Consider the following 26754-nt stretch of genomic DNA (forward strand, 5'->3'; position numbering starts at 1 on the left):
TGGGGGTAGTGGTGGTGGGTTCTTTTGTTTTCCAGTGAGAAAATTCAGATGTGGAATGTTCTAGAAAAAATATTAAATATTACTTGGGCAGAGTGTAACAGTTTATAAATAGTATTAATTCAAGAGTAACTTTATAGTTTTGTAATTCTGTGACAACTTTTAAGTGATTATAAAGTCTAAAATACTTTTTAATTCTACATACAACATTCTTCTGTTTTCTTCCAAAATACTTCCAAATTCCGTATTTATTTAATTTACTTTGTAAATTATCCAAAATATAAATAGAATATTGACTTTTAGAAGATACATATTTGTGACAAATAAAGACCATGCATTTCTATCCTGCAAATTAAGAAATTCCCTAAGGAAATCTTGTTTTTAATATTATTCTTAGAATTTTAGGATTAGGAGTAAATAGTTCAGTTCTCTGATGGCAGATGGATCAATAGAGTCGTGTTTATCTTGGGGATATAAATTATATAGAAGGGTTGTCATTGTTGAATGACAAGTATGTTTATTTAGATTTCCATTCCCATAAATACTTGTAGTCGAATCAGTCCCCCGCCCCATGAACTTGCTATAATTTAATATAGAGGGCTTTTTATTTTCTTTTCAGGATAATGAGAAACTTCACAATGGCACCATTCAACGTAAACTAAAATATGAGGTAGGTAATGATTTTTCAGATTGATAGGGTTGCCTTAAATTATGGCATGCTTATGTGATTACATTTTCTTAATGTTTAGTTGTATAATTAGAATTTTGAGGTCTCAATGAGATTAATGGCTAATAGGAAAGGCAAGCTATTATACGGACTTAAAATTAAACGGAATCCTGCAGATTGAAACTGCTTTAACTTTATTTGAATGGCATGTAGCTATGATGGAGCTTTGCCCAGTTTTTCATTTGTGGCAGTATATTTTCCCTTGGTCTGCATTTAAAAGGCAGAATTATATAATCAGAATCAGATATGGGGTTTGGAAATGAAACTCCGTACTCCTCCTGTCCATTTTATAGACTGTGAGTTGGCAGTAGTACAAAAGAAACACTCTTGATTGATTAACTTGTTTCTCTGGTAGATTGTCAAACCAAGGTTTATTTGGGCATGCAATTTGTAAGATTTCACTGGTATTTTCCTCCACTAAGAGGCATGTCCCTCCCACATATTTGTAAATTTAAAAAAAATCAACCCCCCAAAAATAGTAGGTGATGGAAATTTTCCAGATGGTGTTCATACATTACTGAACAGACAGCAAGAGGTGGATGTTCACAGAGGCTGAGCTGACTTTGGCCACAGCCACGCCCTGCTGCCAGTCATCCAGTAATGATGTGATCTTCCCCTGGATACCCATCTCCCTCCTCTACAGAGCAAGCCACTGGCTTTCATTTCTTTGTGTCCACAGTACCTTGCACATAGCGGGTGCACAGTAGTCCTTCCATGGTGATGACTTGTAGATAACAGTTATGATAATTCCTATTAATGTTGATGGAAACATTTGATTCCCATGAAACAAACCCAAAGGAGAGAGAAATGTAACCTGGGCTAGAACACTCGGGCATTTCTTTTGGCCTTGCTATCTGATTTTCATTAAGTTTGCCTTTATTGCGTTTTGGACATATGATCATGGACTTATTTTCATAACTAAATTTGACCTTCTAAACATTGAATCAGAGGGCTTGGAATTTATTGTAGGGAAAATGAAATATTAGATCAAGAAGTGGGTACTGTGGATCAATCCCATACAATGTATTTCTATTAAAATTCTCAGTGATTTATAATATGTATAATATGGAAAATTGATATTCTATGGATGAATCAGATAATCAATTCTTTAATCATGTATCAATACAAATGGCTTAGGCTTTTTATTTAACCTCTGAATTAATCTACCCAATGAAACCAATGACAAGAATCATCATGTGCAAAAGAATCACAGAAAGAGATACCACATCCCCATTTCAACTTTTTTTGACACCTTGAACAGAAAAGGCAGTTTTGCCCAGCATGGTATCTTGACCCACTTCAGCCCAGAGATGCCACTGAGACTTCCAGCCTCATTAGAGAGGAGAGGAGGGAGGTGGATCAGAACGACCCCTGGGATCATCCCATGCTGTGGAGCATCTCAGGCCCTAAAACAACTTCCTCAGCATCCCAAGAGAGAACTCACCAGCAAAGGGATCAGTCCTCAGTACCCGAGTTATTCCAGGACAGTGAAAACAAATATTGTCATCCCGAGGATGCTGGCCATTTTGAACCAAAATGTTTTAATCTACCTAAAATCTCTTTTCTTAATGAAAGTAACGCCGATGATGCAGAAGATTTTCAGAGTAAGTCAGAAAATTTCAGTGAGCTGATGACTCATAAAGATGAACACGGCTTGAGAGTCAAGTCCAGTTGCACTTTGCTGCAACACACATCCCAAGAAGTGTCTATAAATAGTGGAGGCAAGCAGGCCAGGCAAGGCAAGGTGCTCTGCTTGGTTCTGTCTGAAGGCATTTCCCATGAGGAGAGAGCATCCTGCAGTGCCCTGCAGAGCGTACTGGCCTCTGAGTTTTATAGTGAGCAGCAAGTTGAGGAAGAGTTGGATGCTAAAAAAATGAGCTCACCAGAGTCACTGATAAATATCAGAACAGAAGGAAACAACGGACTGGGATATTTTTACCACAAGTTCTCAGACCTTTATAAAGATACCAGCAGTCACCTGCTTCAGGCTGGCACAAAAGCGATGAGCCAAGCCAGGCTCGTGGGGAGTCTGTGTGCCCCAAGGGGGCTCACCTCCCAGGTAACAACATTCGTCAGAAGCCTGCCATTTCTGAAGCACTTAGCCCCACACATGCCCTTGAAGACTGTCATGCAGTCAACAGAATCTCATTCTCCGGAAACTGGGTTTGGCAGCAGCAAGAGCGAAGCTGCAGAGAGCCTGAGGCCAGCAGAGGGTGCGGTGCCTTACCAGGCGTCTGTCTTTGCAGCTGCGGGTTTACCAGGTTCCTCGCCAAGCTCCGTTTTTCGCCTGGAATATGAAGATGCTAGAAAGAGCTCTGCATTTAAGCAGAGCCTTGTGCAATTCCCGGACCAAATGCTGAAACTTCAAGAGTGCCCTTTGAACGACCTTCTTAGGCATGTGACTTGTTCTCTACCAGAACCTTTGGGCAACATGAACGAAATCAAAGGCATTTACTGGCTTGCTGTTGCTAACTGCACGACACCTGACCCTCAACCAGCGTGTTTGCTCCTGCTTCAGTCAACTTTATATGCTTTGGTCCTGTCAGATAATCTCCTTGGCTCAATGAGCATTTTTCATGCTCTACCTCTCTCTGGTCTACAGGAGATTCAGATTGGCTTTGGTGGACAGAGTATTCGATTCCTGAGTTCTGCAGAGGGTCTTCTGCTCACTGTGTTCAGTTACAACAAATACCTGTCTCAACAGCTGTGTCGTGACCTCCTGTGTGTCCTGATGCCGGAGCCCAATGCCGCTGCCTGCGCTAATCATCCCTTGCTCCAGCAAGATCTGGTTCAGCTTTCTCTTGATTGGAAAGCGGAAATCCCTGATTTAGTTTTGCCAAATGGAGTTCAGGTGTCATCCAAATTCCATACTACCTTGGTTGACATGATTTACTTTCTTCATGGAAATATGGAAGTCAGTGTCCCTTCCCTGGCAGAAGTTCAGTTACTGCTCTATACAACAGTGAAAGTCGTGGGTGACTCTGGCCATGACCAGTGCCGGTCGCTAGTCCTTCTGAACACCCACATTGCACTGGTGAAGGAAGACTGTGTTTTTTATCCATGCACTCGATCTCAAAACATACCTCCTCCAGGTGCACAATTTGATGTGATCAAATGCCGTGCTTTAAGTGAATTCAGGTGTGCTGTTGTTCCAGAAAAGAAAAGTGTGTCAACAGTAGAACTAGTCTTCTTACCGAAACTCAAACCTTCAGTGGGTTCCAGAAATAGTCCACCTGAGCACCTTCAGGAAGCCTCAAGTGTCCAGTTGTTCACCACCCCATTGTATCTTCAAGGCAGTCAAAATGTCACACGTGAGGTCTGGAAACTTACTTTCAATTCTCAAGATGAGGCTCTTTGGCTAATCTCACATTTGACAAGACTCTAAGGAGGAGACTTTTAAAGATGCACTACGTGTTTTTGAGATCATTAATAAAATAAGCATTGTGAAAACAGTCAAGGCAATATGAGTATCTCCGTGTAGCTAATTGAATTGGAACTGGAAAAATGCAGACCTCTAAAATTGAAAATGTAAATATTTTAAATATCTACAATAAAATAAAAACAGCTAATAGCAGAGCCCTGATAAAATATCTTTATCACCACCTTGCTTCATTTTCTCGAAACTCAGGCTTATAAATTTATGCCTGCCTCATTATTTGTGTGGTGATTAAAGCATTTCTGATTGTTTGGCTTCATGTCCATTTATAGTGGGGTGGCTTGGACTCTGTCTGTGCCTGCTGGATTCCAGCAGGCTAATTTGTGCTGCCTGAAAAAGTGTCCAGTCTGGCAGTGACCTTCATTGACATCCTTGGTTTCAGCTGTGATTAGGATAGTTATGTAGCAGAGCACATTAGTGATGCGTCAAGCTTCCTATGAGGACCCAGGGATTTGAAGTGTCCTCCCATCACCATGGTATGCGGAATCGAGACAGTGATGCAGGTCCTGCAGTGTCTTCTTCCTCAGTTAATTGCCTTTACCTTCCTCCTTTCATACTTCTTCATGATTCCCTTCTAACCCTTGCTATTTCAGCTCCTCACTTGTTGGTGTACCTGCGACTATTCCACCTAACCCGTATCCCCCACCACCACCATATTCCAGTTCTTTCTCAGAACTTTTGTTTCTCTGTCCTGTAAGTCTCTTTATCTCAGAGTCTCACTTTTTCTCGTGGCTTCTTTCTGCTGTCTTGTCAAATATATAGTTTCCTTAGAGTCACCTGCCTCTGGCATCTCACCCAGCCACCACTTACAACCTTTGATCGAGGTCTCCTGCTGGCCCCAGCTGGTCAATTCGGTGGCCTCCCTTCCCAGGCAAGTTCCCTGCTGCATCTGCCCAGGATGAGGCTTCTCTCTCCATGAAGGTCCACCCAGTAGTCAGCTGCCTCCTCCTAGGTGAGAGGCTTCAAACTGTGCTCTTCAGGGTCTCTAGCTCCTCTGATCAACCCTTTCTGTCCCCCTCTGTCCCCCTCTGTCCAAAAATCCTATCAGGTTACACGTTTTGTATTTGTTTTTAATTTCATCTGACCCTAGTTGCTCTGCCACTGTTCTCCCCTCTCAGGTGTGTGTTCTCCTAAATCCAGAGTTCTCAGAAGGAAGGAGATGTGCTTCTGCCTTTGCTTCTGTCTTGCTCCGCCCACTCTGCGTCCACTCTCAGCTGAACCATCTTTAGCCCACGGTAGCTCTCAGTGGATGTTGGACGCAGCTGAGTGAGTCAGTGATTCTCCTGGCATGGAAGGGGCATTTTCTATTCTGGTCAAATCTTTGGATAAGTGCAACATAAATGTCGTAGTGCCTTCTTCATTTCTGTTCCTAATCAATGACAGAGATGGTATCAAAGCTTAACACACACAGAAACTTGCCATCTTCCTTTGGCCAGGAAGTGCTCGTCTTCCCTCTTTCCCCTGTCGGAGGAATGGACAAGCTACCTACACTGGGTCTACATTCCCACATATTTTCCTCTACCTAGTGTTGCAGACACCAACAGGAAAAGACAGGGAATTGAAGAATGTGTTACGATCTGCAGACCGGTGGCTGCAGCCTTGTATGCTTCTGACCAGTGGAGGCATTTGGTTTTTTGAGGCAACTGGATTCTCATGTTTTAGGTTGAGCATGTTTTGTCACTTCCAAAGCACCCTCTACCCCCATACATAAATACCTTTTTACCTTATACCTAAAGGCTTTTAACTCGTTGATGAGGACATCATTAAAATTAGTCACCAATTTGTCATTATCTTAGTTGGTAGGTCATCTTCCATCATGAACAAACACTCCTAAAATGTACCGTGATAGTTTTCTAATATCTTATCGATGATATTTCTCCTAATTTATTTTTTTTTACTTTTTAAAACTAATATATTTTGCATTTCTTTTTTCTTAAGTTGTTCCACCCAGTATTTTCTCATATTTTCTTGATAAGAAAAACAGAGTTATACTGCAGTAGTCTTGTGCAAGTTAACAAAGAAAAACAATTAATGATTATGAAGGGCTGAGGTTCATGATTATGAATAGACTTTAAGATGCCAGCAGAGGGATGCCATGGTCAGAAAGAAGGGAGTGATGAATAAACAGTACATAATTTTAACAAAGAGTATTAAATATTAGACAGATGTGCTTATTCACACAGGCACAGAAGCATAATTCCACCATGTTGTAAATCATGGTCTTTAGGATTTCTCAGAGATGGAACATGCAGCAGATATGAGCATTGTATAAAAATCATATCACTCATTATAACTTCTGCAGTCTGCTTTATGATCGAAGAAGGCCACAGTGAGGATCATGTTCAGATTGTACCACATAATAGAAGCAGCTTGCAGCATTCAGATTCAGCATGTCATTTCTCTCACCTAAGCATACTTTGTACCTTGAGATAAGATATAGTTTCTGGGTGTGAGAGTTTGATTTACTGTCTGTGAAATAAGTATTAAGGTTGTCGTGATGCCTGTGAAAGCCAGTGGAGTATTGTTGTTGCCATTATCCACTGTGGCTTCAATCCTAGCAGCTCCCTCTGCTGCGGCTTCAATCCTAGCAACCCCCTCTGCTCGTTTCTTCAGGAGTTTATCTAAGCCCACGGCACCCCTAGAGTGGAGCAAGTGTGAGAGTCAGAGTATTCAACCTACTGTAACGACATCTCGGCCGTAGTGAGTTTCTGAATCAGAAAAAAATAGACGCATGCATTCTTGGTTATGTGGTATTCTGCATTGTTATAGTATAGGCATAAACATTTATATTGTGGGACTTCTTAATACATTCTAGACAATAGCTCTTTGAATACTTTTTGTTTGTTTGTTTGAGACGGAGTCTTGCTCTGCCACCCAGGCTGGAGTGCAGTGGCCGGATCTCAGCTCACTGCAAGCTCCGCCTCCCGGGTTCACGCCATTCTCCTGCCTCAGCCTCCCGAGTAGCTGGGACTACAGGCGCCCGCCTCGTTGCCCGGCTAGTTTTTTGTATTTTAAGTAGAGACAGGGTTTCACCGTATTAGCCAGGATGGTCTCGATCTCCTGACCTCGTGATCCGCCCGTCTCGGCCTCCCAAAGTGCTGAGATTACAGGCTTGAGCCACCGCGCCCGGCCTGAATACTTTTGAAATAGTGATTTCATCTGAATTTGATTAAAATCCATTTTTCGCACAGCTGCCTGTTTTACAGACTTGTGGTTGGCAGGATGAATTTATTTAGTCTTTGTTGAAAAACATTTCAAAACAGTGTGTTTCCCTGTTCTCATTACTTTAAAAATGTGCAGGCATCCCTTTGGAAGAGAGTACTTAAGCCTTCCAGCAGTAGTAATTACAGTGATTTTTGCTTACATTCTCTTTCCCAGATGATTTAAAGCTTTGTCTGATAAATAGATTAGAGCCACTTTTATTAATGCTTCTTTGATGATCAACCCGGCTTATTGGATAGACCAGTTTCTAATGAGGTCATTTTGTTAATTTAGTTACACAATTTCCAGTATGTAGCTTAGACAACTCTGCCTCATTCCTTAGAATATCTCCTGTGACAGATGTTATATCAGTCTGCGATTGCCAAATAACGAACAACCCCCCCCCAAATTTCAGTGGCACATTAAAAATGTTTTTATTTTATTCTGCTGCTTTGCAAGTAGATAGGAGTGGCTGTGCTGTAGGCTGCAGGTCATCTGTTGCTCAGCCAGGGTTGGTCTGCTCTGCACATGTCATTTTGGGATCTATTCAGAAGGGGCAGTAGCCATCGTGGTGATGACAGTAACACAGAAGGGCAGTCCTGCAAGCCTCTGCCGGTGTCTGCTAACATCTTACTGGCCAACACAAGTCACATGACCAAGCCCCAAATCAAGGGGCAAGGAAGCCTCCATCCATCAAGAGGCCATGGTAAGACTCTGGATATGTACTGCTACTACAGGGAGAGAAGAATTGGGACCAGCAATTAATTTTACATGGATGTATTATGTCAAGGTTCCCAAAGCTCTATTAAAAGATAAGACTCAGATGAAACTTGTAGGACTTCTCCCTATTGGAAACATTCAGGTACCGGGAAGAGTATGCCCTAGGACCTTTTAAGTTACCTATTCAATTTGAGTACCTCCATGGATGAGCTGATTGCTTTCTACCTCTGAAACAGTTTATTCATTGGGAACTGCTCTGTTACACCATTCTTTCCATAATCTCCCTTCTTGTGATCTCCATCTGCATAGTCTGCAGAGTCTGTTCATCCATGGCACCCTCCGTTGCAGAATAAAACAAATGTATTTTGCAATCTGCATTATACACAGCCCTTCAGAGAAGACACTTCTCGTATGTCTGCCTCCTCTGATTTTTCTCTCTTACCTCCAACACCCTTCCGTCTCTCCACTGTTTCTTACACAATACATTTTTCAAACCATCACCATCAAATCTCTGGTTAAGGATGCGCTGTTGTAATATGCCTTCTTTATGAGGAATGGAATTGAATAAACTAGTTGATGAGAATGAAAGAGATTCTATTATAAGTCACTCCTCCTGCCTTTTAATATCTGGTTAAAATCTTTTGTTGCTAAAGGTGCAGTGGGTTATAGGGATGACAGCAATCCCAGTCACTGTTTATATTGTGGTTTACAATGTATAGGACTTCTTGTTCATATTTTGTTCCTTTTGATACTTACAGTGATTCTACTAGAATGCAGGAATTCACATTAAACTCCATTTCAGATTTGGAAATTTAGACTCAAAAAGGATTACTAGGTTGAGAATTGGGACTTAAGTCTAGACTTTTCTACTCTAGAATATATATATTTGTCCACAGTGCCAAAACCATTTCATAGTCACTGTTATTCCTGACATTGGTAAAATTTTTTATTGATTTTTTTATAGGAATGACTATGCTGAAATATATATTTCCAAGTATTGCTAAGTTGATTCTTAACTGACTTGTAAATTTATTTTCTTGGAATTCTAGACATTAATAATTATTTATCTCGGTATGAGTTGTTGTTTTCAAGGATTGCCTTTTAAGTTTCTTTTCAATTCCTTTTATTTCCTTGTATGGATCTTATTTCTCCTCTTTGCACTCTGTGTTTTCAGCTCTGTAAAAGAAAGCTTAGACACAGTCATAGCGTGAATATGGTGCACGTAAGTTTGTATGTTTACTTTTGCTTCTTTGGCTGAAAGTACATTCCTGCCTTTTATTTTCTCCTGGGCCTCGCATTCAGCATGGTTTGAACCAAAGCTAGGGCTCAGCAAAAAATCAGTGAGTGAAAATCAGTGGTACTTTTCATGATTAATCAATGACACTATACAGTTAAAATAGAAGGGAGAATATCTGCTTTTCCCTGAGGGTCCTAACGTGTCTGTATTCATGCTTAATAGTGAGAGCCACTTAGCAGTTGTTGCTGCATTATCAGCCAGGTATAATAGACCCCACGTTTAATCTTTTTAAAATCAGCCATTAATTGATACGTTGTTCAAAGATGATGACCACTTAATATAATCTGGTGATCTAGAGAAAAATAGTGACACTTTTAATAGTTTCAAGTTGAAACATTAATCCAATATTCAGTATTTCCAAACCTTGAAACAATGTTGGTCAGCTCAGATCTTTGTAGAAGAACTAATTGATTCTGGTGAGAATCATGGATTGGAAATGTCAACTTTAAGATTTACCCAAAGGCCACTAAACTTAAGGTATTCTACAAGTACCAGCGTCCAACAGTTTGCCATCTTCTGGGTAACTTATCCCTTAGGATAGATATATATATCAAAACTTGTATTTGTTTGCTGATGTGAGTCTTCCAAACTCACTTTAGAAATGAGATAATGTTAGCACTCTTTCTCCACACCAGGCTGTCGTTAAGTCCCGTCCTTCACAGGGATGGACAGGATGTGCCTGTATGGCCACGTCTTGGCAAAATCCAGCTCCGTTGTGTTTGCCAAGCCTTCAAAGATAGTGTTAATTAAGACAAGATCCCCTTATAGCAAAGGCAGGCTTCTCTCCTGGAAATAGATAGGAACCTGTCTGGTTATTTACCATACACATCATCTGTGCTTGTTCTCGCATGTTATCTTTCTTCCCTGTTTCTTACAACCTGGCTGATGTTGGAGGCTATAACAAATCTCCATCATCTCTTTCCCAAAATCTCCATTGTCTCTTTCCCCAAATCTCCACTTTCAAATTGTTGGGGCATAATAGGTACTTGAGACACAGTAGCTCTAATGAGAACTATCAGTATAGTATGTGTAGTTGAAGAAAGGAAGGATTAGAAATATGTGCTATGGTTGGAACAGGGACAGGAGAATTTGTGACTTTGTTAAATCTAATAAAAAGCCAGGTTTGCCTGTATTTCAGAAGCAAAGCTTGGCTGTGGGCTCCTGGAAGTTAGATGGCAGTCCTTAGGCCAGACCTTGTCATGATCAGTGTAGACTGAATTTGACCATCTGGTACATAATTAGAATGTTTAGGGACAACTGTTGATGACTCCCTGAGGACTTGGACCGTTTCATGTTCTCCGAGAGCCCACGGTGATCTGAGTGGATGTTAGTGCCACTTCCTGTTCATTTCCTCAATTTGTTCCTTTTGAAGGAAATGGCCTGAGTAGTAAAAGAAGACTTTGAACTGAATATTTACAATGTACCTTATGTTCTGCCTATTTCTTTCAGGTAAGAACTGGGCTACAGTGTTTCACCAAGAGTGGAAAAACAGCATATTTGTTGACACAGAGCTTTATTTCATTAAAAGCTATCAGAAAAAATATTTTTTGTATTTAACTTTTAAAGATATTTCTTATGTACAGATATGTAATTCAAGTTACCAATTATCTACTTTTCTTGACTTTTATTTCTAAATAGGACCATTCCATGGCACATTTAAAATTACTTATACTGTCTTCTGTACTCATCCATGCCAGTTCTGCTCGCAGAGAGATGTTCTGAACACCTCCTACTACAATGCCATCAACTTCCCCTTCACAGTCTAAGGATTTTTTTTGTCACATATAGGGAAACTGTGACAGATTCCAAAATAAATAATGCCATCGAAATATAAAAGCTCCCATAAATAATGGGATATAATGGGATACAGCAAACATTTGCATGTCTAGTATAAACCTCAAGATACTCAAAATATAGCCACTTTCAAATCAAAAATAAATTTAAGAGACATTTATGTTAGCTTTACTTCCTGTCCAGTATAAACATAGTTTAGGAGAATGTCAAGAATTTTTTACACTGTACCCCGAGAATTCCACATTTCTAATGAAATTGACTTCATAAAATAATGTTTACAAATTCACACCACAGTGATGATTTGATGGGAACACATTTTGATTTTTGAATTTATGCATTTGCTCAGATCCCTACCTTGTATTTTAGTTATTCGTTTCTGTAGCTGTTCATTTCTGTACACTCATTAATACTTAGTTCATATGAAATCAGTAAGATTGAAGTAAACTGTAGCCAAGGGTGATAGTGGGGACTCTGTCAGTATTTCCCGTCCCCAGTATGATATGTAATGAAGAGAAATATCTTTCTTCTCTGCAGAGGATCCTGTTACGCTTCACTGTCTGGTCCTATTTGGGACAGTAGCTCTTATATCCAGCCAAGGGCCATGTATTGGTCCAGGCAGTTGCTAGTGTGTCAAAGACTGCCCTAGATTGAGGTGGGCTACATAAATATTATAAGATCTACTCTTTCTCAAATACCTGGTCCCTACTCAATTCACTTGCCCAGTGAAATTGTCAAAGGCAGGGATTTTGTGTGTGTGTGTGTGAAGAATCTATGAGCCTGAGCCTTAAGCAGCTTTCCTTGTATTGGGGATTGGTTTCACCCTGGTACATTCTTGGAAACGGAGAACTCTCCAGTTGTATTAGTCTGTTCTTGCCTTGCTATAAATACCCAAGACTGGGTAATTTATAAGAAGAGAGGTTTAATTGGGTCAGGTTCTGCAGGCTGTGTAGAAAGTATAGCACTGGCTTTTTATTCGGGGGAAGCCTCGGGAAGATCACAATCATGGTGGAAGGTGAAGAGAAAGCAGGTGTATCCCACAGTGGGAGCAGGAGCAAGAGAAAGAGTGGGAGGGAGGTGCCACATGCTTTCAAATGACCAGATCTGGTGAGAACTCACTCATTATCGCGAAGACTGCACCAAGCCCTAAGGGATCCCCCCATGTGACCCAAACACCTCCCACGGGGCCTACCTCCAACACCAAGAATATTGCAACTCCTCATGAGATTTGGATGGGGACAAATATCCAAACCATATCACCAGTCATAAAATGCCTGGACCATCAGTTCCAGTCTTACCTCATTTTAAAAACTGATTTATGAAAAAAGAAAGTTCAGGTCGCAAATCTACCTTTAGAATATAATCCATGTAGAGTAGAAACATCAAATGTTTGTTCCAAACATGTGCACTTGAGAAAAACTAAAGGTCTTAGAAATTACAAATACTTTGTAAAAGTTATATTGTATTCCCAAGGCCTGACCCTCTGTGTGGCACATAGGTGGTACCCAGTAAAATAGCAATATTTCATTATATATCTTAGGGGTGCCTAAAAGAAAAGGCATTTAGAAAGTCAAAGGTAAGTCTCCATTGCTTAGCTGACAGAACATGCCGAGGCAATTTTGACCACCATTCTTCCTCAGTAAAATTCCTGACATCTGGATGACAAGATACATATTCATAGTTGTTCTCACTCCATTCCCCATCACAACTTTCTCGTCCTGCTGTGATTGCTAGTTCACTTGTCAGAGTCTGCCTCAGACCTTAAGTCCCACAGGGTGGGGCACTATTGTGTTCATAGTTGGGTCCCTCCCAAGTTGTTGGAAATATCATGCCCATTTCCATAGGGGAACTGAGGTGAAGAGAGGACGAGAGACTTACTCCGAGACCAAGTCCCAGAACTAGGATTGGATTCCACATCTTCTCCTTCCTTCTGAGTCTTGAAGTGAAGATCACCTGGAATCCCATGTCCATTTCCTGTGACTACGTCAGGGAAGCAGATACAGTTAGAGTATGTTATGCTTGTGGATACTGTTATCCACACTTTTTTGAGAACCTGAGTCACGTGATCCTAAAAGGTTCAAGTACGTAAATGGAGGTATCCCTAGGCAAAACTGTGAAAAACATGAAGTTTGCCTCTCAGATCGTCTCCCTCACAAGTGTGTGTGTGACCGCCATGTGCCTCAAGTGACAGAAGCCCATATAATTTATTATTATTATTATTTTTTGAGATGGAGTCTTGCTCTGTCACCCAGGCTGGAGTGCAGTGGTGCAATCTCAGCTCACTGCAACCTCCGCCTCCTGGGTTCAAGTGATTCTCCTGCCTCAGCCTCCCAAGTAGCTGGGACTACAGGCACGTGCCACCACGCCCGGCTAATTTTTTGTATTTTTAGTACAGACAGCCTTGCACCGTGTTAGCCGGGATGGTCTCAATCTCCTGACCTAGTGATCAACCTGCCTCGGCCTCCCAAAGTGCTGGAATTACAGGTGTGAACCACCGCGGCCGGCCTGTGCATATAGTTTTGAAAGAACTCTAATGATGATCCATCCCTCAACAAGGTCACGTGATGTTTAAAAATTTTTTACTATTTACTGTTTATTGTTGGTTGAAGGAAAAAAGGTTAATTGCCTTCCCTCCTGCCTTTCCTCCTCCTCACCTCTAAGGACAGAGCCCATAGCTGCTCAGAGATAGCTCTTCATCAATTAGCTGTGGTGCTGGCCTTTTGGTCTAACTGATGAGGTGAATCCATGTTCCTCCCAAGGTGCAGCAAGTGGATCTTCCCTTCTCAACTGGTATTACCCATTACTAGTTGTTGCTTAATGTCCCTGCTGTGGCATTCCCCTCTGATGAGGTTGCCCCTAGCTACAATATGCCCACTAATCCCCAATACATACACACACACACACACACACACACACACATATGCAGCAGCAACAACAACAGATTGATTCCATGAGAGATCACATCAGATCTGGAAAAGAGATGATATTCCTACTTGAAACTTGTAGTTATTAAGCATGATGTAGCAGGGATCAGGTCTTAGGCAGCAGAGCAAGAACTTGTTGGCTGAACTGTGGCATGTGTAGGTTAAAGACGTTTCTTAATATTGCATGTCTTATAAGTAAAACCACTAATTTATTTATCTGCCTTTTCACCTTTAAATTGATAAATATACTACACGTTTAGGAGATGTCTACATTTAAAGTAATTTGGAAATGGACTGTTAGTGAATTGAAAAGCCTTTAGCAAGGTTCATCATGAGGAATCCCCTTTTTAAGAATTTCTTGATGGTTTTGATATCAGGGACAGCTAAATCGGTATACCATTATGATAAACAATTAATTCTTCTTGCTTTGGGTGACCAGCCATGCAGGGAAAAATTAAGGTCCTCTGATAGGCTTTGGAAACTTTGTGCCAAAATGCACACACAGTCAGCTAGATCGAAAGCAGCAATCTGAAGCAAATTGTATGTCCTTGTGTCCTCTGGAAGTCCACGCTTTCATGCACACAGCTAAGTTGAGACTCAAGTTACACCTGGCTGAGAACCCTTTCTGCCTGGGAGAAAGGGAGCTTATTGCCCCCTGTTTTCTTTATAGTCACATAAGTGGGTTCCATTGCATAATCATGGAATTCTCAGCATCTTAAAATCTATGTATGTGTGAAGTGTTCATTAGCTCAATGTGTCTCAGATGGATGTAATTATTGTAAAATTTCATGATTGCATTCTAGAGTAGTGGTGATGAAAGTGGGCCCTAGATTGGCCTGAGTTTAAATCTTGACTCTACCCCGTACCTCCATCAAGTGAGCTCAACCCTCAGTCTTGGGCCTCTCATCTGATAAATAGGGTTAATAATGGCTAATACCTCGTAGGGGGAATTGTGGGGATTAAATGAGCCAATTCATGTAAACTGGTTAATGTAGTCCTTGGCATACAATGAGTATCCAATAAATGCTAACTCTAATTATGATTCTAATTATTTTATTATTGCTATTACTTCAAAACCATATGTTTTCTAAAGCCCCAGCTTAGTGCAAACAATAAGGATTGTTCAGAGATTTCTTCCAATTCACACTTAAGATCTTCATTTGGAAGATTTATTTTTTTCATAATGCCTCTTCCTCAGACCCCACTAGTCCCCCACTGCGCAGGCCATAAATATTTGTCAGAGCCAAGTTGAGTATCAAATGGGGCCTAAAGAAAATACTTGGGATTTGTTTTAGTTGTGGTTTAAAGAGCTTTCCACACTACACTGGCTTATAAAATGCCTAAAAGTTAAAATGAAGTAAATTTGAATAAAATCTCCAGGTTTTACAGCTTTGTAAGTATAGCTGTCTGATAGTGTGTGAAGAAAAAAGTTTGTCAGATGGTCAAGACTTTTCAGAAGACAATCTGGTTTACACTGATTTTTTTTTTTTTTAAGTCAGGATAATGTAATTTGTCCCTGTTTTTACTTGTTCTTATAAATTGGAAGGAACTTCAAAGCCAAACAACACTTCATAGTGCTTTTGCCCTAACTCCTTGGAATGATATACCTAAAATCATGGTCTTTTTGTTACGAGAGAGGCTTAGCTTTTCTCTTTCAAAGGAAACCATCATTTTTCTAAATAAACCCTACTGGTTTGATGCTCTTTTCTCTACTTGAAACACATTTTCTCCCTCCTACCCAAGCAGGATATTTGCAGTGGAGTGATTCTGGTTTCTCTTTGTTTTCCCTATCTGACGTGCCTTTGATAGCGGATGGTTTCTCGCTCTTTGGGTGCAAATCCAGACGACCTGAAGGACCCAATTAAAATTAGTATCCCACGCTACGTCCTCTGCGGGCAAGGAAAGGATGCACACTTTGAGTTTGAGGTCAAGGTGAGTGTCTTCTTGACTCTTCTGGAGAATGGAGGTTGAAGACTATGCAATGCTTTCTCTGTCTTTATTTTTTCAAAAGGGGATGAAGCTGCATGTGAGTATCCTGTGTGTAAAATATTTGGTCTTGCCCTTCTTTAAACCAGTCTGTAAAACTCGTGACTGTAACACATGGAAGGAAGTTACCTCATAGAAGGTGTTGGTAAGGCAGACAAAAATGGAATTCCTATCACCCACACTCTACAGGTAGGGTGACCAACCGTCCGGGTTGCCCAGGACTTTCCTAACGTCTGCCCTTCAAGTTTCACACTTTGGGAAACCCCACAGTCCTGAGCAAACCAGGACAGTTGGTCACCTTCCCCATGGGCTTAGTCTTAATTTTCTTATCTATAAAATGAGACTAATAATATTTATGTCATAGGAATATCAGTGCATATAAAGTGCTGCATCTTGTGGCTGGTATAAACAGTAAATTGTAGCTATTGCTGCTATTACTACTGCTGTTTTTGTTGTTGTTTCTATTATTAATTAGGAAGCCTTCCTCATTTGTTTCAAGTGTTTCTTGATTTCTACAACTTTTCAGGAAGAGATGTGCCTGTTTCCTTACGTCATGGTTTTCTAAATAATGACTTCATCTTTTTGCTAATTTGCTTTCATTGACTCATAACACTTTATTAAATGATGTTGCTGGCCACCATCCTCTCCTCAAGGAAGTAATGATAAATCACACTTCTTTGTTTTCAAGGATCAGCAAGGGTATTGATGTAATGAAGTCCACTAGGATCACCAGTGTATGCATGCATAAGGGTGTTCTTGGAGGCTGTAGGTGGTTTTGTTCAGATCAACACCAGACCATGAATCTGGATACTGAGTTTTGTAGACTCTGACCCCACTGCAATTTGCTGAGGGGGCATAAGTCATCGGAGCCTCAGTTTCCCCATTGATACAATGAGGAAATTGGAAAGTAACAGTGGTCTTCAGATTTTGTTTTATCTGAGAAACCTCTTTGTTCAAAGAATATCTTATGTGGAAGGACACCATAAAAGGCAGGGAAGCCTGGAGCTGCTGGGCACATAGGGAGTGGGGAGGGAGGAAGGAGCCTAAAGCCAGCCCTCCCCACCGCCTGTCCCCACACCTGATGCATCTCAGGGCAGCCCTGGGCTCTGGGGCATCCCTCCCTTCAGATGTCACATTCTTTCAACCTTCCTGAGGAAATAATGTAAATAACTTCTTTTCTAGCCAATCAGACTTTTAGGATTTTATTTCTATATAATAAGTTTTCCATTAGAAAAAAAAAAAAAAAAAAAAAAACCACAACAGGACATCAGTTTATATAGTTGAGGTTTTCATTGAGAAAGTATGATGCCTGCATGTTGTTGTTGCTGTTATTCTTCTTTTTTTTTTTTTTTTTTTTTTTTTTTTGAGATGGAGTCTCGCTTTGTTGCCCAGGCTGGAGTGCATTGGTGCGATCTTGACTCACTGCAACCTCTGCCTCCTGGGTTCAAGAGATTCTCCTGCCTCAGCCTCCCGAGTAGCTGGGCTTACAGACGCGTGCCACCACGCCTGACTGATTTTTTGTATTTTTAGTAGAGACAGGGTTGCACTGTGTTAGCCAGGATGGTCTCGATCTCCTGACCTCATGATCCACCCACCTTGGCCTCCCAAAGTGCTGGGATTACAGGCATGAACCACTGCGCCCAGCCTTTGTTGTTATTCTTAACTTTATTGATCCGATTATGTGGGTTCTTATTTAAATGTTACGCTATGTCCTTGATCCACTACTTCCCACTGCCCCTGACCTAATATCTATCTCCTGGTCAATTTATTTTTCATTTGTTCTCAACCATTCCAGATTTTGTGTGTGTGGTGTGTGTGTGTATGTATGCGTGTGTGTGTGTAGAATTTCATTTGTACATATATGTGGTTATACATAAATATAAAAACAATTTCTGAAGTTGTGTTTGCATTATGGCCATTTTGGTTAATTAGAGAGTGAAGACTGGCTTCCATTAGCTCAGAATTAGAATTCCCCAGCACATAGAACTCACAGCAGTGAAGGACATGCAATGATTTTAGTTGGTACATCGATTTGTTTTACTTTAACACATAAATGTGTTAATAAAATATAACTGTTAAATCAATTTCATGTATAGAACTCAGATAAAGAAGATATTTAATATTTTAAAAACTGCATTGATTTAAATAAAAATTACAAGCAAATAATAGTCAGATGGTGTTCAGATATGGCCAAAATTGTGAAGATGCTACTGTCCATGAAAGTTAGAGAAACCAAATACAGAAAATTCTATGAGGCCTTATGGAATCTAGGCGATCACTTCAAGATAAATAAATTCCAAATACACAGAGCTCTGCTTTCTTTTCATTTCTCAAAGCAAGTTCTGAAGTGTGTCATTGTTCCGCTTCCTTTTTCTGCTCGTCCTTAGGTGCTGTAATTATGAGCACCAGGAATGTGTTAGCACCAACCTGGGGAATGTCTAGTTCTCCATTTAGACAGGGCCTCCTGATACCTTCACAGTCAGGTGTGTGGAAGCTCTCCACCCCATATCGATACCTTGTCACGTATGAGAAACAGACATGACGTGAATATACAGGCCTTCCCCAGAACAAAACAACAAAAACAGCCTCACTCCAGGCAAAGAGGTAGCTGCTAAATAGCAGCCCCCCACCCCACAACCCTCATATCCTGCCATCTCCAGGCAACCTCAGCAGGTCACACAGCCTCGCTGTGCCTCACCTGTCAAATGGGAATCATAAAACCCACCCCACTGGGTTGGTATGAGGAGTGGATGAGTTTGTATGTGTGAAGTGCTTAAAACAGTGCCTGTCACATACTAAGTATTGGGTAAGTGTTGGTTGTTAAAAAGAAATAAAAATAAAAGTGGGATGAGTGAGACTTTACTGTGAGGCCCCTTCATGACTTTTGATGTACAGTTATGTTTTGATGAGAGTTTTGGATTTTGTTGGGATTTTTTTTCTTTTTGGTTGTTTGGTTGCCCTCAACATTTGGAATTTGAAATTGAGATTGCTGACCTTTTCTCAGTCATTTGGACATTTCGTGCATAGACCCTGTTTTCTAGAACAAATAGTCATGCTTATGGTAATATATGGTAGTATTTTGGCTACTACTAAATTCTCTTGGTGAACCAATGGGTATTTAAGGAGGCTAAGGTAAAAAGTATTATTTTTAAAAGAGAGTATTCTCTTCAGTTTTAAGTTTTTTTGAAGGGAGATTTAACATTAATGTACATACATAGATATATTATTACACTTTATAATTTAGAAAATCTTTGCTGCTTCTCTTTTAAAAAATCAGTTTTGTTTTCATTATCCCCATAATGGTCCTGAGTACACACAGTGAGATGCCGTGCCCTCTGTGACCAGCAGGGCAGGGTCTGACACCCCCTGGTACATGACCCCTGTTTGTTGTATTGCTTGCTGGTGTCGCTGCCAGCTTATTTAGGGTCCCAGCTGATTTGTGTGCCCACACCAGGGCCCACGTGGTGTGAGGCCTGAGGGGCCTCTGGAGGGAGACAGCACGCCGGGGTGTAGCCGCCCGGGTTCTCCTTTGTCATCTTCCCCTCGCCCTCCTCACCTGCTCTGCTTCCTGCGCTCTTCTGCCTACCTTTGTTTAGGTAGGACTCATTAGTCATTGAAATCATTCCTTCTTCCTGACCATTTTCATTTTAATCCCCAATGTGGGAGCTCCAATTTGGTCTGCCCATTGCCACATGAAGTAGTCAGGAGCCTGTTAAAGGAATGTTCAGGGAGGACACAGGGCGTGTGATTTCAAGGGAGGGTAGGAAGCCAGTGGGGGTTCCCAGATGCTCATCTTCTGACCCCTGCTGGGCCCTGAGGAGGTTTCTGCCACTGGTCTTTAAAATGAGAATAATAGAGTTTTTCATTAAACCAAAATCTATTTAATTCAAAAGGACTGTCTTCTACACCTGTTTTATTGGGCGGGGCGGGGAGTGGAATGGGATTAAAAACAACTCTTTTATGAAATAGCTGTGAGGATATATAAATAGACAGGTTTTTGTTGTTTGATCTTATTTAGTTTTTTAAAATCAACTCTGTTGAGGTGTAATTTACATACAGTGAAAGCACACATTTTAGTTGTAGTTGGATGCGTGTTGGCATATATATACACCCATGTTACTAGCCCTCTGGTCAGGATTTGGAACTTTGCAGGCACTCCAGAAGTTTCTGGTGCCCCTTTGCAGTCAGCGCCCATGTTGCAGCACCAAGGCAAGCACTGATCTGCCCTCTGCACCTACAGGTTAGTCGTGTCTGCTCTAGCACACCAAGGACAGGGGATCCGATGGCGTTTATCTTCTGTGTCTGGCTGCATTCATTTAATGTGATGTTTTGGAGATTTACCTATGTAGTTGAGTATAACAGTAATTTGTTTCTTTATATTACTAGCATCCCACTGTATGGATATGTCACAATTTGTGTGTTCATTTCTTTCCTGTTGGTGTTTGTTTTGATATTCTTACCCAGTGATACAAAAGGTTAGCATTTTGGTATTGCCCCTTTCCCCCACTTTGTTTTAATCCTCCCAGGAACCCCTGGGTCAGAGTATCAATTCCTGTTACCATTGAAGCTGTACCTTCCTGCGGTTCCTAGTAGCACATCCGTCTGGAACTGTGTCCGCAGATGCATGTCCTGCTGACTGGTTTCAGAAACAGAGATGGGATGGGGAAGCTGAAGCAGTGCCAGTCTGGCTTCTCTCTGAGAACAGGATGTTCTGGGCTGAAAATTGCTGTGTGTCACCTGCTGGTCAGCAGAATGAAGCTGTAAAATTTGTGCCTGTGCTCAGCTGCACCTGCCACAAGTAATGCCACTAACCGGACGACAGCAGTCATCTCACAACCCCGCTTCGCATGCCTCTCAGTCACTGACACGTGGCATCAGTTATGCTGCGTTATGCTTGCCATTTTCAGTTAGTTAGGACCAGAGTGGGTAAAATTTAATTTTGAAATCACATTTCAGCATAGCACAAAACACAGGCCTGGGAAATCGATGGTTAAGACGAGCAGAGACTATCACACTCATGTCGTAGAAATAAGCTGGTGTTTCCAGCATTGTTTGAAATCCCTTGCATTTTAACTTACGTATCAACACAGTAACATAAAGAAATAAACCCACACTGGTGTGTTTATTTTTTAATATTTTGTTTCCTGAGAGTTTGTATTCTTGTAAAATCTAGAAGTAATCTGCAGAAGAGTTTGTTGTCTCATCTTTTTTTCTGAGTGGTCATCTGCAGTAGCGCCCTCTGCCCTGTTCTCCATCCTGTCACCAGAGGTACTCCCTTCTTTCACAGCCAGGGTCACAGCTCGCAGTCGTGTTGCTTTCAGTCTGGTTATTTTCAGTCATTGTCTTGTTTGCTGGTCTTCCTCTGTGGACACAAGCTCCCAGGACCCTTGTCAGTCTTGTGTGACACAGAACCCCCAGTGCCCACCCCATGCCTGACTGGTACTGGTCACCCAGCGGATCACCCAGCTGCATGATGCATGCTAGCCTGGCCACAGGTGCTGTCATTAGGCACAGCCTGTCTGGAGCTTCGGGGATGACTGGGTGACCGTGTGCCCTTTGTAAACCTCCCCCCATCCCCACCCAGCTCCTCATGCTCCATCCACACTGATGGAGTTAGTCACTGATGAGCCATTCTGCCCCTTGCTCATCCTCGTGATGTGGCTGGTGGCTCTTAGTCATGCAGGGGGAGTGTGGGCGAGTCGAGCTTCTTGACTGTGTCCGAGTCCAAGCATGCCAAAGCCTCCCATCTCCCTTCCTCCCCACCTTCCCTCCCGCCTTCTCAGCACCACCCTCCAGCATACCCATGCCCTGGCTCTGGGCTGAGTTCAGCACCTGCAGGGTACATCTGTTTTGTCTTGGCTTTCCTTAACAGAAAGGTAGACCTGTATGCCCCCGCCCAACCTCTGGACATTGTCCTGGCTGCCGGGCACTCTCCAGCCCCTTGCTCTTAGAAGCACGTGTCCCATCGTTATCTCCTCTAAGGAGCCTTCTGCATTCCAGCTATGCTCCCAGGTGCCTGCCTTTTCTCACATGGCTGCCGGGTGTTAGCCCTATTGACCAGTATCACTTTTGTCCACTTGAAGACCCGAGAAACGCAGGACTACACACAGACAACTTAGGTCGCACACATATGTCCAGGACAAAAGCTTTCCTGATTTTAATCATCTGGGTTTTGTTTAGGTACCATAGTAACAGTCTCCTCTTGTCTCATTCTGCTCTGACTCCTGATCCGTGGCCTGAGAAGGAGGAAGAAGCAGAGAAAACATGAGTAATGAATGATAACGAGGATGTATAACCTCACAGAAGTATTCCAGGGAAAACTTGTAGACCATCTGCAAATAATTATCAAGTACCCCAATCAGTGGCAGCCGTTCTCCTTCCATTGTGTGAATTTAGGTCTGTGAGCTCCCCCTTCTAATTTTAGTCAGTCTGGCCCTAGACACTTGGGGCCAAGAGATCTCATCTGCTGGGTCCTCCCTGAACCTAAAAGACCCTGAAGTGAGACACGGCAAATTGCAAAACTGCAGGGCAGCAGTTCAAATTGGATTTTGCTTTTACAACTGAAGAACCACATGGCAGGCACTGTGGGGCAGGGACTGTCAAAGTCGTGGAACAGTATTAACCCGAGGCAGCAGGTGCAAACTGGTGGTGGAGGATGTGGGGTTTTGTTGGCCTGAGCAGATTTTTTAAATTTTGCATGAATTGTCAGTATTTAAAACTTGGGAGACCTGACATAGAAACCCAGATTTGCCAAGATCCTGTGAAAAGTCAGTACAAGCAGGAACTGGGGCCAACATTCCTGCAAGGCAGCGCTCACAGGGCAGAACAGCAGCTCCTTTCAGGGCAGGTGTGTGCCTCCACTTGGCCATAGACCTTGGGATTTCCTGTCGTGGAGAAAATCACCCTGATGACATGGTGGCCTCCAGGGACACTCAGAGTCCAACTGCACCGTACAGAAAGGCTCACAGAGCATTCAAAAGCACACAGAGATGTACAGAAAGGAAGGGTAGGTGGCACCCGGAGGGTGGGCAAGCAAGTGGGCCGAGTGTGCTATCTGACCCCTGGTCACAACTAGTTCACCTGTCCTCTCTCTGTCATCTCAGCCTTCCCCACTTACTATGTGCTTACAAGGACCAGAGTGAAGTGTTAGACAAGGGGCCATGGCAGACAAAAGGGTGCCCAGAGCCAGCACATCTTCTCCACGAAAGGAAGCAGGCACAGGCACACCCAGCCAGCCACCTGCTGTGAGCAGTCTTGGGTTTCACCTGTGCTTCTCCAGGAGAGCATGTGTAGTACCAGGATGGGACCAGGCTGGTTGTCATCAGGGCTGGTCAGTTCAGGGGGAACTTAGCTGTCATCCCGGAGGGTACATATCATGATGTAGCATTTCCCTCCCTTTCTGTCCCTAAGTAACATTCTTGTCTGTTCCATCCTGTTTGGTTTTTTTAAATTATTCTATCTTTGGCATGGTCTTACAGTTCATCAACCTGTGGCCTGTATTTAACACGTCTTGCACACTTTAGGAATTTTGTTGTACCTCACAGGCTGCTTGCTTACATGTCCTAGATCTGTTCTGACAAGTTCTGTGAGATTTGTCTATACCTCATAAGCTTCTAGCTTACCTACTGGCCGTATTTAACACTAATTAGCTGCATCCATCCTCTATAGCACAACTGGATGTTCTCAGATAGTATAGTAGACTCACGCTGTGCTCTCGCTTAACATCCACGCACCGGACCGCACTGTGTTTCGTTCCTGACTGATCTCTGTAGGCAGTTGCAGCTCTTTAAGGAAAGAAGCTAACATTTATCAAGAACCTTCTTTACCCAAGGCATTTTGCTAGACATTTCCACAAATTTGGAGAATGTACCAAAATGGGGGTAGTATTCGTATTTCACAAATTAGGAAATTATGAATGACTTGCCCAAGGCTACACAGCTACTTAGTAGATCAAGATACCTAATGTTCATGTCAGGTCTAAGTGCACTGAGCCATGCTTGTTCCCTTACTTACTCATTTTAATGTACCTTCCAAATATCACTACTTTCTACACATTTATAAATTGAGGCTATATTTTAGTATTGCCCTAGAGATAATGGTCATTTTCAAATCATTACCTGTTTTCAAAATCTACTGTTAGTTTTGTATATGTTTTCACTTTTTTGCCTTGATTCTGACCAAGTCATGGGTACTTTGTAAATTGGGGCTGTTGTTAAGGCTTTGGTAAACCTGAAGAATTTGATGGTAGATTGGCCTGCCAGGAAGCATGAAGAAGAAATGCCCAGAAAAACTGCAGTTTGGGAGTTGAAGCAATCACATTTGCAGTCCAAGAAATTTCTCTTTATTTGGCAGAACAGAAATAAGAGCCATTCCAGTCTATTAGATAAACTATGTACAGATACATCTTTTGGAAATACTCCCTACTTGGTAGAATATAGATGTTCAGAAAGTGTGGAGTGTTGCTGTCTGAATCTGTGCTTATTAGTAACTGATGCATTATCTCCCTGCACGTGTATTAGCACAGCCGAGACAAATGGAGTGTTGCTTATGCCATGTCCATCTAGATTTAAATCTTCAGATTCTGTACTATTTTAAAATATAAAATGGCAAGTGAAAGTAACTACACTAAGACTTGAAGAATCACATTTTGTCCTGGGATTTTTTTAAATTTATCACTCCTCACCTCTCTTTGCAAACTTCCAGTCTTCTACTGAAAAGTGAAAAAAAAAAATATTTTTTTCTTCCCCAGTTTTCACACAAACCAACTGATCTTTTATATTGCCCTTCCTTGGACAGCCATATTTATCTTCACAAAGTAAGTGCTTCCTATGTAAGAAGTGACTAAGAAGAAATGAGATTGAGTTACAAGCACGGAAGAAAAGCAGTTATTACTTTATGGTTATGCCTTCAAATTCCATTTCAACCAAATTTCTATTTTTCTATTATAAGACTGTATTAGTATTCCTCCTTCCTTGGTTTCAGAATTTTGGGAGTTTTGCATCTCTTCCTAGAATAAAATTTGTTTTAAAATCACAAAATCATTTTAACTTTCCTTTTTGCAGTTGCTACCCACGGATACACTTGTCTTTCAATAACGAATAATATAACGCCTTTTTAGAAACAGGATCACAGTGCCAGGAGTCACCATCTATTGAGTATCCAAGCACCGTGCCTAGTCTCTTCACATTTTTTTTTAGTTCATCTGCAGGTTAGGTATCATGAGTGCATTTTGCAGATGAAGAAATGGGGACCTGAAAGAATTGAGTAATTTATCTAAAATCACACAACTAATAAGTTACTGGGCTTAAGTCAGGATCCAAGTCAGAGTTAATTCAGAGCTTTTCATTATTTTATTATCCCATGATGACTGGTGGAGAGTTTACATTCCTTGGTTTGCCTCTGAATATCTGGGTAATTTAAAGGGAAATTGCTTAGACTGTCATTCTCACCATTTCCCACCGTGTTAAAGTAGAATGATTCCCGCTATTCCTCACCTGCTTCACAGAGGTGTTGGCAGAGGAGGAAGCACTTTGTCAGTGACAATCTTAGATTTAAAGGTGTCCGTCTCCCACAATGTCAGGGCCTTCACACATTTTATCAAATTCACCTTCAAACTACCCTGTGAGGTAAGTATACTAAAATAAGTGGTATTACAGCCTATTTTGAAGATGCTGAAGTTAAAGCATGGGGAAGTTATTATTTCTGGTTATTGCAGAAGGCAGGATTTGGGCCAGCCTGAAAGCCCTGTTAGACTTAGCAGCACTTCATAGCTGCCTCGAGTGTAAGTGTAATTTGGGAGTCAATCACCAGGCTCATTGCTTCCTAGCACACCAGGTTTAGACCAGGTTCACAAGCCTGAGGCTCTGAGGCACTTTCTGTACTTGTCAGTGATGTACCTGCGTAGAAGTGTGTCTGAGATTTTCCTGAATCAGATGGCTGTGGAATCTCCTATTTGAGCGGCTCTCCTGCTTTCAGGAATCTTCACTCTCCAAGCTCCATACACCTCCCATTTGTGTTACCCACAGACGGGCAGATCAAAGACTGGCATTGGACTGCCCTTTCCTTGTGCAGTGTGCTGTCTTTAGAACCAGGCCCTTCCTGCAGAGGCCCGGCTTCTTCCCTCAAGTACCTTTGAGACAGAATTTCTGCAGTTGGTCAAGCTTCAGGTTCACAGGGCCCACTGCACTGGAGGGGGAAGCCTGCTTGAATTAGGAACTGTTACACAGTTGTGGACATGGTCCAGATGGCAGCTGTTCCCTTGCCTTGTGTCCCTGGATGGCTGCTGACTGAGTCTCTCTTTCTTCGTTCCCACATGGATGCAGAGCTCTGCCCTCCTTTGGGCTCCCCAGAAGGAGAAGCCTGTGAACGTTCCCGAAGTGTCCCTCATGGAGCCAGAGGAGGGGATACATTGCATATATATCTCAGAGCAAATAACTTAAAATACCCCATTAGACTATTGTGTTCTCCCAAGAGCACCAGCCTTTCCATTCCTCCTGCCTAGATATTCCTGGGAGCTCCAAGTGCTGCCACCTTACTAAGCCTAGGAGTTCAGCTCCAGCCTACTTGCTCAGCCTTTATCCCCAAACTGTGTAGGTTAACAGGACCCACCCTCCTAAAGGCAATTTAGAGACTATCTGTTGTTTCTTAATGTGTCTTTTAGGACATTAAGACAGCT

The 26754-nt window shown here is 41.9% G+C and overlaps 1 protein-coding gene across 1 annotated transcript in view; it reads left to right on the top strand.

Annotated features, from left to right (window-relative positions):
• KIF16B (kinesin family member 16B) overlaps positions 1-26754 on the top strand; it is a 316846-nt gene that overhangs the window by 211037 nt on the left and 79055 nt on the right. The window contains exons 22-23 of the mRNA XM_017895492.1: positions 617-667; positions 15903-16025. Coding sequence (XP_017750981.1) covers positions 617-667; positions 15903-16025 — 174 coding nt within the window. The remainder of the gene's footprint in view (positions 1-616; positions 668-15902; positions 16026-26754) is intronic.

Source organism: Rhinopithecus bieti, unplaced genomic scaffold (genome assembly GCF_001698545.2).
Source record: "Rhinopithecus bieti isolate Rb0 unplaced genomic scaffold, ASM169854v2 scaffold_25396, whole genome shotgun sequence".
NCBI lineage: Eukaryota > Metazoa > Chordata > Mammalia > Primates > Cercopithecidae > Rhinopithecus > Rhinopithecus bieti.